At 44.0% G+C, this 12874-nt stretch overlaps 1 protein-coding gene across 1 annotated transcript in view; it reads right to left on the bottom strand.

Moving 5' to 3' along the window:
- The window catches only part of LOC137503938 (low-density lipoprotein receptor-related protein 11-like), a 62710-nt gene extending 54082 nt beyond the window's left edge, over nucleotides 1-8628 (bottom strand). Inside the window, exons 1-2 of the mRNA XM_068231689.1 lie at nucleotides 7483-8628; nucleotides 5596-5753 (exon numbers count right to left, since the gene is read on the bottom strand). Coding sequence (XP_068087790.1) covers nucleotides 5596-5753; nucleotides 7483-8206 — 882 coding nt within the window. The 5' untranslated portion in view covers nucleotides 8207-8628. The remainder of the gene's footprint in view (nucleotides 1-5595; nucleotides 5754-7482) is intronic.
- Between the last annotated feature and the right edge of the window lie 4246 nt (nucleotides 8629-12874).

Raw genomic sequence — 12874 nt, forward strand, 5'->3', positions numbered from 1 at the left:
TCTGATCAGTATCTGGCCAGGAGTCAAGACACTGGGCACTTCTAGCATCACAAGCTGCCACTTCTATAGGCTGCTAGCCTCTCTTTGAGATTCAGACTGTGCCCTTCCCCTTTGCAGTATTTAACAGTGGGATAATGCAATCAAAGTAGCTGCACATGCCCAGAAGCCTCTATCACACCGCTGCTTCTGATCATCTAAGTACAATTTGATTCTGAAACTTGACCCTGAACACTTTACAGTTGTAATATTTATATCAATAAACACACACAGAAAAGTATGCAAGAAAACTAACTTGGACCTCAGCCTTCCTTATCGTTTGCAGAGCAAGACCTGGATGCGGTATAATGGACAGGTAAACAAGCTAACTTTCACTGATTATCACCTTTTAAAAGAATAATACACTAAACAGGATAGCTATGCTAGACTCATAACCTGTATTGTAGCCATTCAGAAAATGGCAAATGGGTTGCTGTAGTTTCTCTTCGACTATGGAGCACATCTAACTTTCAAGGCAGTGTTTCACTAGCATCCTCCTGGATGATGGGCTCTGTTACAACAATCCCATATAAGTCAGAGGTGTCCCTCCACTATAAGCTCACCTTCAAACAGCCTGCCCTCTGGTTGACTACAAAACAGAAAGACTGATATTGCACATTAAAGCTACCTCCCAGCAGTCTGAAAATAACACTTGGAGTGCTCCTTTAACCACTTCTCTACCACAGGTTTTTTTCCCCTTCAAAAGCTCTTCCCATTCATTCGGTAATAACTTTATCACTAATTATCACACTGAAATGATCTATACATTATTTTTTGCAGGAAAAACTAGGCTTTCTTTAGGCAGTACTTTATGCTAATAATTATATTATTTTATATGCATTTGACAGGGAAGAAGAAGAAAAAAATGAAAAAAAAATCACCATTTCTCAGCTTTCAGCCATTGTAGTTTAAAAATAAAATGTGCTATTGTAGATAAAACAGACACATTTTATTTGCCTATTTGTCCCAGTTATTACAATGTTTAAATTGTGTCCCTAGTACAAAGTATGGCGATAATATTTTATTTTGGGTTAGGGGTGAAGGAGTTTCAAAAATAATGAAAATGTATTTAATTGTTCTTTGGTAAGTGAATACCGTATATACTCGCATATAAGCCGACCCGCATATAAGCCCCCCCCCCCCCAACTTTTCCCTGAAAAACCAGGGAAAAATTATTGACCCCCCATAGGTAGGAAATGCTGGATTGGTGAAGGCGCGTGATTCCCCCCAGTATGTCCCAGTATAGCTAGTATAGTGCCCAGTTTAGCTAGTAAAGTGCCCAGTATAGCTAGTATAGTGCCCAGTATAGCTAGTATAGTGCCCAGTATAGCTAGCATAGTGCCCAGTATAGCTAGCATAGTGCCCAGTATAGCTAGCATAGTGCCCAGTATAGCTAGTATAGTGCCCCAGTATAGCTAGTATAGTGCCCCAGTATAGCTAGTATAGTGCCCCAGTATAGCTAGTATAGTGCCCCAGTATAGCTAGCATAGTGCCCCAGTATAGCTAGTATAGTGCCCCAGTATAGCTAGCATAGTGCCCCAGTATAGCTAGTATAGTGCCCCAGTATAGCTAGCATAGTGCCCCAGTATAGCTAGTATAGTGCCCAGTATAGGTAGGTAGTGTCCAGTATAGCTAGTATAGTACCCAGTAGTGGTCGGTGGTCCTGTCCTCCCCTCCCCGCTCCCCCCTCCCTGCCGCTGCTATTACCTGCTTTAGGCAGCAGCTTCCTCTAATCCGGGTTCCCGTCTCATGTTCCGTATAAGTGATCACAGCAGCGCGCTCGGCGCTGCTGCTGTGACGATGCAGGGGGCAGGAAAGAGCGCGGCTTCCTGTAATGGCGATGTGTATCACTTATACGGAACATGAGACGGGAACCCGGATTAGAGGAAGCCGCTGCCTAAAGCAGGTAATAGCAGCGGCGGCCGCGGGGGGAGCGGGGAGCGCGGACCACCGACCACCAGTAAAAAAGACTCGCATACAAGCCGACCCCCCAACTTTTTACCCCCTTTTTGGGGGGCAAAAATTCAGCTTGTATGCGAGTATATACGGTAATGGTGTATTTGGAAGTAGTTTTACTTTTTGGCCACAAGATGGTGCTATACGTACTCAGTTTTCTAAAAATAGAAAACAGAACCAAATATTTACATGTGTTGATAGGTAATTGTAAACAAGGACGTAGAAAAGCGTGGCAGAAGTTGCTAAGTGGTTAATATAAAATCTACTTATTGCCTCCAGGGTTTCTCTTGACATGGGTCCTTCACCTGAAACTTAATTATAAAGTAAAGGAGACTGAACTGCCTCCACAAGTCTTTATTATCATGGCATTATTTTATTCAGACAGCATTAAGTATTTATTTGTTCTTTTTTTTCTCTAACGCAAGTCACATGATCAGTGGGACAGCCATTTGAAACATTATGGGAAAAGGATATAACAACCTTTACCTCAGAAAGCAAAAGATTAATGTCTCACTGATGTCTTTGGGAACAAAACAAAGAAGCATTGTTACCTGTAGCAGAGCAGTTCCACAAAGCCATGAATTCTCTGCCTTTTCATGGTCCAAAGACCTCAGAATGTGATCATCCTTATTTCCTTTGTTAATGTGGGAAATCAGGTATAGGCTGCACATCGACTTGATGGCCATTCAGACAGACCCGCCCCCTGAGTTCTCCCAATGGTCATAACAACATGGCTTTTGTGTCGGCAGTAACCAGACATATGCAATATTGTGGTGTATGATTACTGAAAAACACTTCCTAGATCTATCAATCACACATAATATATGTCCTGAAAGGATATTCTGACTGACGTGCTCTGGAAAATCATTTGGAAAAGTTCTCATACATTTTAGTTAAATGCTTAGTTTAGAAATGTAATCAAAGGGGCAGATTCATGAAGCTACACTGCTATTGAAGTGTGAGCTCCATGACCCCAGCGTGCGCTAAATCTAGGGCTGGATACTACGTGCGATCGTGCTGCATAGCGTGGCTTCCTTAGTTACGCGCCGTTTACATAGTAACGTGCACTTGCTGGGGTCATGTAGCTGAATATTCCCCCAAGGAGGCAGTAGTTAGGATTAGAAAATCACGGCTCCTAGCAGATGAACCAGTTATCCAGCAGCCGTGCAAACTGTTCCATGATTTGATAGTTGAAAATTCCCCTCCAGTTTAATTTTTTGAAGAAATTTTTGCTCAACACTACGAGATAATGCGGACCTGAACTCTTGCACTGGACAAAAGGAAAACAAAGATAAATGCACCCTATATGTATTCAGAGAGTTTAGCCTGTCTAATCCCCCTCATTTGTGTCTAATCACTAGTTGTAATTTGATCCCTCCCCTGTGTCACATGACTGCATAGGGCAGATAAGCAGATATGCCCATTTGAAAGCACAGGCTGTAAACAATACATCTGCTTCCACGAATCAGGAAATAGAAACTGTGCAGATTTATTTTAGGTTTTGTATCAGCTGTAACAAAGAAATGTTTTTGTTTAAAGGTTGTTATACTGTTGTGTATCTTTTAGAGCAGAGAGGACATTCTGATTTAAATCCGCTTAAAAAAAACCTGTAACGACAAAAAGTTCCCCTGGGGGGTAGTCACCTCAGTAGGGGAAAGCCTCCAGATCCTATCGAGGCTTTCCATCCTCCTGTGTCCCACGGCGTCCCTACTCTGGCGGGGATGTAAATATTTACCTGCCCGGCTTCAGCGCAGGCGCAGTATTGGCTCTCCGCTCAGAGATAGGTGGAAAAAGCCGATCGCTGTTGGGCCGCTCTACTGCACAGGCGCAAGTCTCCTGCACCTGCGTAGTAGAGCGGACCCGACGGAGATCGGGTATTTCCGCCTATCTCCGTGCTGATAGCCGCAACAACGCCCCGGGCTGGAACCAGGGAAGGTAAATAAATGTAGCTGGTCAGGCTTGTCGAGCCAGGATTGCCGGAGACTTCGGAGGAGCCAGCGATGGATTGCCTGCAGCTATAGCGGAGGGGGAAGCCTCATTGGGACCCTGAGGCTTGCCCCTACCGAGGTGAGTACCCGCCAGGGGAAATTTTTTTTTTGTTACAAGTTGTCATTAATAAGAATTTCACAGTCAACATTTCTTTTAAAGTGAACCCGAGCTGAAAATTGATGAGATAAACCCTAGGTTCTCAACATGCGGTATGCGTACCCCAGGGGGTACTTCTGATGGTTCCAGGGGGTATATCTTTAAATTTTACTTACTATCTTCTTTGCGGCTATATTGACGCATGTTAGTGAAATTTTCAGCGTTAAACGCGTACGGTTTTTACGCGTTAGACGCGTACAATTTTACGCATGCGGACCTTCTTAACCGCACGTACGTTTTTTTGTCGTCTGGATGATTTTCCGCGTATAATGCGTACGTTTTTCCGCATGCGGACGGCTGTATACGCATGCGCTAAGCGTTGGCAAGTTTGGGAGGTGTGTTTTTGGTGATGTCATTTTTTTCAGTTCCCCATCAGGTCCACAGCCCTCCTGAGTGCTCTCATTGGCCAGCCAGATTTTAAATTGATTGGCTAATTACTTGTATAGTTCCTATTTAAGGAGGAGTTGTTCCTCTACTTGTTTGTATGGCTTCTGGCTTTGAAAAAGAGCTACTGAGCTTGAAACAGCGGGCTGTCAGCCGCTAAAGCCATTTTTTATCGATGACTTGTCATTTTTTATGACTTTTTCAATAAAGAGCTAATTATTTACTGAAGGTGGTGCCTGCTTCGTCTGGATCTGCATCTTTGGATCATTGGTACAGTGGTCTTAAAGCTACGGCACACCCCATATCCTTTTGCATGGGTGCTCCTCCACTTCTGTCGTTTTTGGTTCCAGGGGGTACTCGGGCTTCATACACTTAACCAAGAATAACCAATTTAGAGTTTTAGAAAATTATAAATCTTATTTAAACAACCACCAAATTAGTATTTTAGCTAATTAAAAGCAATAGTAAATACTTGGAAGTTGTTTAGAACCATTATCATGCACTACGATTCAATATATATTTGTTAAGGGGTACTTGTCATAATGGTTACTATGCTAGGGGGTACTTGGTGAGTATGTGGGTTTTAAAGGGGGTTCATACCAATAAAATGTGGAGAAACACTGAGATAAACCATTCTATTAATCCTCCTACTCCTAAAAATGACTTTTTTAGATACCAAGGTATTATTTCATATTTAAACATTTACAAAGTAGATTTAATGTTTTGTTGTCTCTGCTCAATGACAGCCTATTAAATGTCCCTGAGTGAAAATACATGAACTATTGACCTTTTCGTATCTCCCTCTGCTCACAGAAGTTGTATTTAGGCAGGAAAACTTTTATGGCTGTATCTTGCTTATCAGTGATGTTTACTATATTCTCGACATTCTACCGACAAGACAGAGGCTGTCACTTCCATGCTTAATTACCTCTTTCAGGCAGCGAAATAAAGCAGGTAAAACAGCCTGGTTATTTATATTTTTTGCACTGTACATACACATTTTTCTCATAATGTCGCATGCCCCCTCAGGTACACTTTAAATATCAAGGATAAAATCAACTTATACAAAAGTACCTTCATGTCAACTAGTGGGTCTCCCCGAAGCAGTGTCCAGTCATAGCGAATAATGGCATGGTCATCAGTGCTTTCCCGTCCATCCAATATGGCCCAGTCAACAGGCAGCTGGAGCACCACGTCTTGTCCTGCACTGCTCACAGGCGGCTTGTCAGTCTCTGTGGAACAAATCAGTTAGGATTGTATTTATGATCAATGTGGCGTTAAATATCTGCTCCAGGTAGTACCATGAATCTCAGCTTCCCAGATTCTCCCAAAGTCAGTAGCTAAACCCCCATTCTATAATTCCCTGTTACTGAGGTGTTAATGGGCAAGTTCCTATGCATTGTGCTGCACTGCATTACCAAATGTGAACACACTGCCCATAAAATTGTATAGTGATATTTGCATCTATGCATAACGGAACACACAGTGCTAACAGGCAATTTCTGGATAATGTGCATGAAAATGAGCATGTTGCACAGCACTTGCTCATGCTATGAAAATTACATGCATTTTAACAGGTGAAAAATACTCTTCCATTACCCAATACCATGGCCCATATGCAATTAACTTTTTCTCCCAAGTTTTCTCCCATGAGATAATTTCTCATCTTCTTTTAAAAATAATTTCTCAGTGCTTAGTCCAAAAAGTACCAAAAAGTAGGGGGAACAGATATTTTCTTGCTTACTGGTGGTCTAAAAAGAATTTTATTGATAAGATGTGAAAATATCACCTAGGAGAAAACTTAACAGAAAAAGAGAATTGAGTAAGGGCCATAGTGTGAACTTAGCATTAAAGGAAATATCAGGGAAAATGGTAAAAAAACAGATTTACTTACCTGGGGCTTCCTCCAGCCCCTGGAAGCTTATGTGTCCGTCTCCACAGCGGAATCTGCTACGGAGGGACCCCAGGCGACCCGCTGAGAGCGGAGCTGCGGCGAGGAACACATACGTTTTCAGGGGCTGGAGGAAGCCCCAGGTAAGTATATCTGTTTTTTTACCATTTCCCTGATATTTCCTATAAGCCCGTTAGCTTTGTACAACACACAGGAGGTATGTCGCCCGACAGGAATCAGCACCTGATCCCGGCGACATTGCAAGGCCAAGGCGGTTGGCTGAATTAATTCACCTCACTGACCGAGAAGTCAGGAAAATTGGAGGCCAATGTACACACACTAGTTTTACTGAGCATGTGCAACAGGGCATTAGGAGTTGGGGGGAAATGGGTTTACTTTCCTAAAAACTGTAATTTTGCTTTAAGCAGAAAAGATAGATAGATAGATAGATAGATAGATAGATAAGTTGGAGCTAGTCTACTTTAGGGGACCCACCGCAAATCCCCATAGACAATTTCAGCTGGGCTGCAAAACGGAACAAATGTCTTCCGTTTGCTTGTTTAAAGCTCCACAAGCCTTATATCCTCTGGTAGCTAAGCATGTCCTCTAACGAATTTGGCGGGTTTCGGTCCAAAAAAAGTGGTAACTGACTGTACAGGAGCCACCAAACGGCCGCAGTTTCGGGTCCGTTAGCCATCTTGGTTCTGCTTTGCAGGTCGTTTCTTCCTCCTCATTGGAGGGAATTGTTCGGTGGGGGCGTGCCAGCTTCTGTCAGCAGCTAACAAACCCTCCAATGAGGAGGAAGAAAGGACCTGCACAGCAGAATGAAGATGGCCGACGGAACCGAGATTAAGGCCGTTCGGCGGCTCCTACACAGCCAATTTCAACTTTTTTTGGATCGAAAACCTCACAATTCGTTAGAGGATATGCTTACCTATCCATGGGTATAAGGCTTGTGGGGGTTTAAACAAGGTGAAAGCGGACATTTGTTCCGTTTCTGCAGCCCAGCTGAAAGTGTCTATGGGGATTTGCGGTGGGTCCCCTAAAGTAGACTAGCTCCGATAAGTTACCCTTATTATTGGATGAAGTGTGCAGGGGTGTCCATCCATTCCAGCCAGAGGTGGTATTGCGGCCGGTGAGAGTGAAGCTGGTGTAGTCTCTATGCGGGGAGAATTGGCAGACATTACGCCCCCGGTGTGTGCAATCAAAGAGAAAGCAGCTGAAGCCTCGGGCCGACGTCTCCAGAACCGCCGCAGAGCAGCCGGGCTCCGAGCAGCACACCTCCAGGCACTGCTTCCAGCTGTACACCTCGCTGGGTGCCTTCAGGAAAGTGGCTCCGGCCTCCAGCGAGTCCTTGGTGCGGATGATGTAGTCCTCCAGCTGGCTGAAGTTACAGAGATCCGCTCCCGCATCCCCGGTGGGTCGCACAGCCACCTCCTGCAGCTGCTGCTGCATGGCCTTCTCCTCCTCCGTGGTGTGCGCTGCGTCTCTGCCACCGCTGCTGCTGTGCTGCCTGTGTGTGTCCGGCTGCCATCCCCCCTCCTCCTGCTCGGATCCCTGCTGCTGCTGCTGTTGCCTCTGCTGCTGGAGCTGCTTTCTGAATTCTTCCAGCAGCTCTTCCACCCCGGAGATCTGAGATTTCAGGTCTGTGAGCTGTGGAGCGGGGGAACCCGGCGACCCCCTCCTGCATCTCCCCAGCTCACTGCACAAGAGCAGGCACAGCAAGCAGAAACAGGAGACCACAGGCTTGATGCCCACAGCTGGGTTGTGAAAGCCGGGGAAGGGATAAATCATGCTGCCCTGTGCCAAAGAATCAGTGTTCAGTGGTTTCACCCCTTGTGATTCCAAACCCGACAGCCAGGACTATTACAACAAACCTGTATGCTTCATCATCATGGCCGGGAGAGGATGTGGACGGTTAGGATTCCATAAACAAGATGACTGCATCTGCTAAAGGTTGCAGGGAAGCAGCAAACAGCCCAGGGCCAGAGCATGTTGCTGATGGATCAACCTTCCCCGCCTCTCTTGAGCCGTGTGTAGCCTTCCATCCCCCAGATAGCAGACAACTGGTAATCCGGGAAGTGGTGGGGGTGAGGGAGAGCTGCCTATGCCAGGTGTATGTCTCACATCCAAACTAATCAGCACCCTATAGAAGTGACAGCTCCCTAGCTCCACCGCCCCTTACTAACCCTCCATCCCAATGACATCACATGCAGCTTCTCAGCTTCTGGGAGATGAGTTTGCACAGCAATTCTCTTTCCTGCATTTGACTAAAATAGATTAGGGCAGCTGACCTACAAACATGGATCCTATATGATGAATTAATCTCAGTTTATCCAAGAAAATTCAGTATTCTTCCAGGTCTTGAATAGAAGGTTTGTGTGATGGTGAGCCAAATATTTTCTTGAATACAGAGGTTTCTTTGGGGGGCAGTCTGACCAACAGGTTACAGAGTGCTATAATTTGTACACATTAAAGAAAACTGAGGAAATGTGACACTGGAATTTCTAATTTACATAATACATACATGACAGCAGATTTTGCTTGAACTTGTTTCACTTAGCTGGGACAGTTCACAGCCAGGCTGCTACTGGTACTGCTAGAACTTGTAATTTGATGTAAATAACAGAGATCCTTATACTGATATATAAATGATGCCCATAAAGAATGTTTCTTTCAAAATATCTCCCTTCCACATGAATTGCTACAAGACAAATACTTCAGTTCCTAAGGCCTCATTCCCAAGGCGTTCTGATAGCGTGTCCATTCGCGTTGGCAGTTTTTTTGAGACATTTTTTTTCCTTTCCCAGCGCTTGGGAGGGCGATGCGTTTTTGTTAAAAGCACTTTTCCAGGTGCTTTTCCAGAGCGTTTTTTTTAATCCACTCCCTGACGCAAGCCAGGAAGTGAACTCTTTGACCCGGAAAAAAATAACTACAATGTATTTATTCTTAAAAAAAGCCATCACAATCACTGCACAAAGCGATTTTGTGAGCGGTTTTCCTATACCTTCCATTCAGGGCAAATTGCCCTGAAAATGGTCCATGCAGCGCTTATGTCAACTGACAGCGCACGGAACGCCCCAATCTGAACTACACCATAGGAAAGCATGGTGTAGCCGCTTTTAGGGCGCTTTTGAAAAATTGTCAGCTCTTAAAAAAGTCCAAAAGTGCCTCTGGTGTGAACGAGCCCTTAAACCAGTGGTCCTCAAACTAAGACCCGCGGGCCGAATGCGGCCCCCTGAGGTTTTTTCACCGGCCCCCCACTCTCAAAATCTATTATTTATAGATGCGGTCAACTGCATCTTTAAATGTCTGTGGCCCATATATAGAATAGCACCACCCATCCACATGGGTCCATTTGGACTGCAGGTTGTCACCTGGGTATGCTTCACTGTCTGTAGCAAAGATGTTCTTCTGGCACCACATAAATGGTTGCTTCTCCTCCGTAGGAGTTCTTCTCTGTGTTCCAGCACATACTATCTGCACATACTGTGTTGGGTGGGCATACTATTGGATTTGGTTAAATGGGAGACCTAAGGGCTGCACATGTTACAGGTAATAGTTTACACTACGTAGGGTCAATGTAATGTTTTCTACATTTCATGTACACTCCGGCCCCCCAGCAGCATAAAGTATATTGACCGAAAAACTTTGGGGACCCCTGCCTTAAACACTAGACTCCGTTATCCAGAACTCTCAGGTAGGGATGAGTGGGCAAATTTTTCTAGCGCAAATTAGCTTATTTTCTCTAACTTTTCCATGATAATGGCGCATTTTGGCATTCATTTTTACCTTTACACTTTTCTCCAAATTCACCAGAAGTTTTCAGGGTGGAATTTCTTTAGCGATTAATAGCAAACACATGCTGTAATACATGCTAAAATCACCAAATGTATTCTACTGATCCACACCTTTTCTTTATTCAGTCCCCTCTATAAAATTCAGCTGTGCCAAAAATGTGTGAGGATCTCGGCCCTTGAGGACTAAAGTTGGGCATCCCTTCCTAAAGATAGCCACTAACGGTCCAATTTCTAGTGAAAATCGTTCGAGCAATCAGATAATTCTGATCGGATTGGTTGTAAGTAACCTCCATTGATGGGCACAATCTATTATGAACGATTATAAAAACAGTCGTTTGATTGGATTATCATCAAACCAAAATTTGGATTTTCTTGTTGGTTTGAGATAGATAGGAAACAAAGATAGGAAACAAAGATTGGTTGGTTGATGGTGTAGTGGTGTAGATGGTGTAGTGAACAATGTATTACGATATTTCACTTCCGATCATAATTATCTGATTGCTTGAACAATTTTTTGCTAGAAATTGGATTGTTAGTGGCAGGGCTGTGGAGTCGGAGTCGTGGAGTCGGAGTCGTGGAGTCGGGCAATTTTGGGTGCCTGGAGTCGGAGTCGGGAAAAAATGCACCGACTCCGACTCCTAATGAATTTGTAACTGTAATTAAAATAGAAAATATGATAAAATGTTCTATTTCTCAGATAATAGTCATTAAAAATAATGTATATATACAGTATATATACAGTAATAGCTGTGCTTAGTCCACAAAAATGAAATAAACCAATCAAAATTAGTTACTTGTGCTGCTTCAATAAAGCAATCCCCGTATTTTTAAGGTCAGATATACATATCTGATTGTGACTGTATATATGATGTGTACACAGGAATCTCTTATATATACAAAATAACATCTGTGCTGTAAGTATAAAGCCTGATGTGTAGCCGTGTCACTAATAGAGATGGTCAATGAGATGGAAATAATTCTGCGTTGATGCCGATTTATGCAAATGTATGCACTCCCTTTGCTGATGAAATCAAATAAATTTGATATGTTGTTAAAATTTGGTTTGGTGACTACAAATTAAAGGGTACCTGAGACGGATGAAAAGAAGAGCTTCCTCCAGCCCCCTTCAGGCTAATCAGTCCCTCGCTGTCCTCCACCACCCGGATCTTCTGCTATGAGTCCTGGTACTTCAGCCAGTCAGCGCTGTCCGGCCGCATGCCGCTCCCACAGCCAGGAAAATTCTGCACCTGCGCAATAGTGCTGCACAGGTGTAGTACGCTCCTGGCGGCGGAGTGTGTGCATGCGCACTACGCCCGACTGGCTCAAGTACCTGGACTCATAGCAGAAGATCCAGGTGGTGGAGGAGGACAACTTTAATTTCATCTGTCTCAGGTTTACTTTGTTACACAGTAGTACTATACTCTACATATGCACTCCCCACAGAGCTGCAGGGAATCCACTGAGAATGCTGTGCACATTGAACACAGAAGTGTTGTCTGTTTACAATCTCCTCATTCCCCTGCAGAGTACCTGCACATCATTCTTACATGTACCCACACTTACATTGCCTAGGGCCTGATAGATGTTCTTTGTTCCGGTTTGTACCTTTTACAAGTACTCTTACCAAGGACTAGTTTTAGTCTAAAGGGAATAAATATAGTAGTCTACATATACTTCTCACTTCAGTTGTCTTGTAAAATTCCTAAGCGTTGGCACTTAAGAGACGAATTTCATGTTACATACTTTTAATCAACAAAATTGTAGTATGCAAATTAGAGGAGTCGGAGTCGAGGAGTCGGAGTCGGTGGAATCCTAAACTGAGGAGTCGAAGTCGGTGGATTTTTGGACCGACTCCACAGCCCTGGTTAGTGGTCACCTTTAGGAGAATCGTGTTTGGTGTAGTAAGGGACCAGTGGGGAGCCCCAGCAGCACTTTCAAAGGTGCTCTGTCTCTACCCTCCCCCCAACATATAGCACCCACCCCTGCTGGCGTTTCCACCCACAGCACCCTGTCCTGACATCCCCTGGCGGTCCCTACACAGGCCACACTGCCCTATGCTTACTCCTGCTGGGCAGTGAGTGAGCAGGGGCTAGCATGCGGTATATGTAGGGCAGGGTGCTGTGGGTGCCACTGGGGAATGCTATGTTTTTCCGTGGGACTGGAGAGAGAGGCGGATGCCGGCAGCAGTCACAGGGTCGGGCTTGCTATACTAAAGTATAGAAAAAATATACATACAGAAGAAAAATTGGCTCTTGGGTGCATACAAAAAACTGTCTTTAATATATCAAAACTATAAATCTAAATAATATCACGTCAAAAATCCCATGTATAAAAGAGGTTCATTCTAGTACAATTAAAAATGAAGCACTTCTTTTATAATTATATTATATATTTTGTAATTTGTTGGCATGGTGCATACTTGAAACAGTATTCATAAGCATAAGTACACTTATTACTAATAAATCCTTTTATTGGCTATCCTCACTGCATGCTTTTCCTTTTTTCAGTGGTAATATACTAAAGTATAGAAAGCCCTGGCAAGGTATCTTGCTTCTTGGGCTCCTCATAGGTCCCTTAAGAGACCAATAGGAATCCTCAGGGAGAATTCCCATTGGTCTGTTAAAGCAGGGCTTTTCAACCTTTTCACTAATTGTACCACTTT

Source organism: Hyperolius riggenbachi, chromosome 4 (assembly GCF_040937935.1).
Source record: "Hyperolius riggenbachi isolate aHypRig1 chromosome 4, aHypRig1.pri, whole genome shotgun sequence".
In the NCBI taxonomy this organism is placed as follows: Eukaryota; Metazoa; Chordata; class Amphibia; order Anura; family Hyperoliidae; genus Hyperolius; species Hyperolius riggenbachi.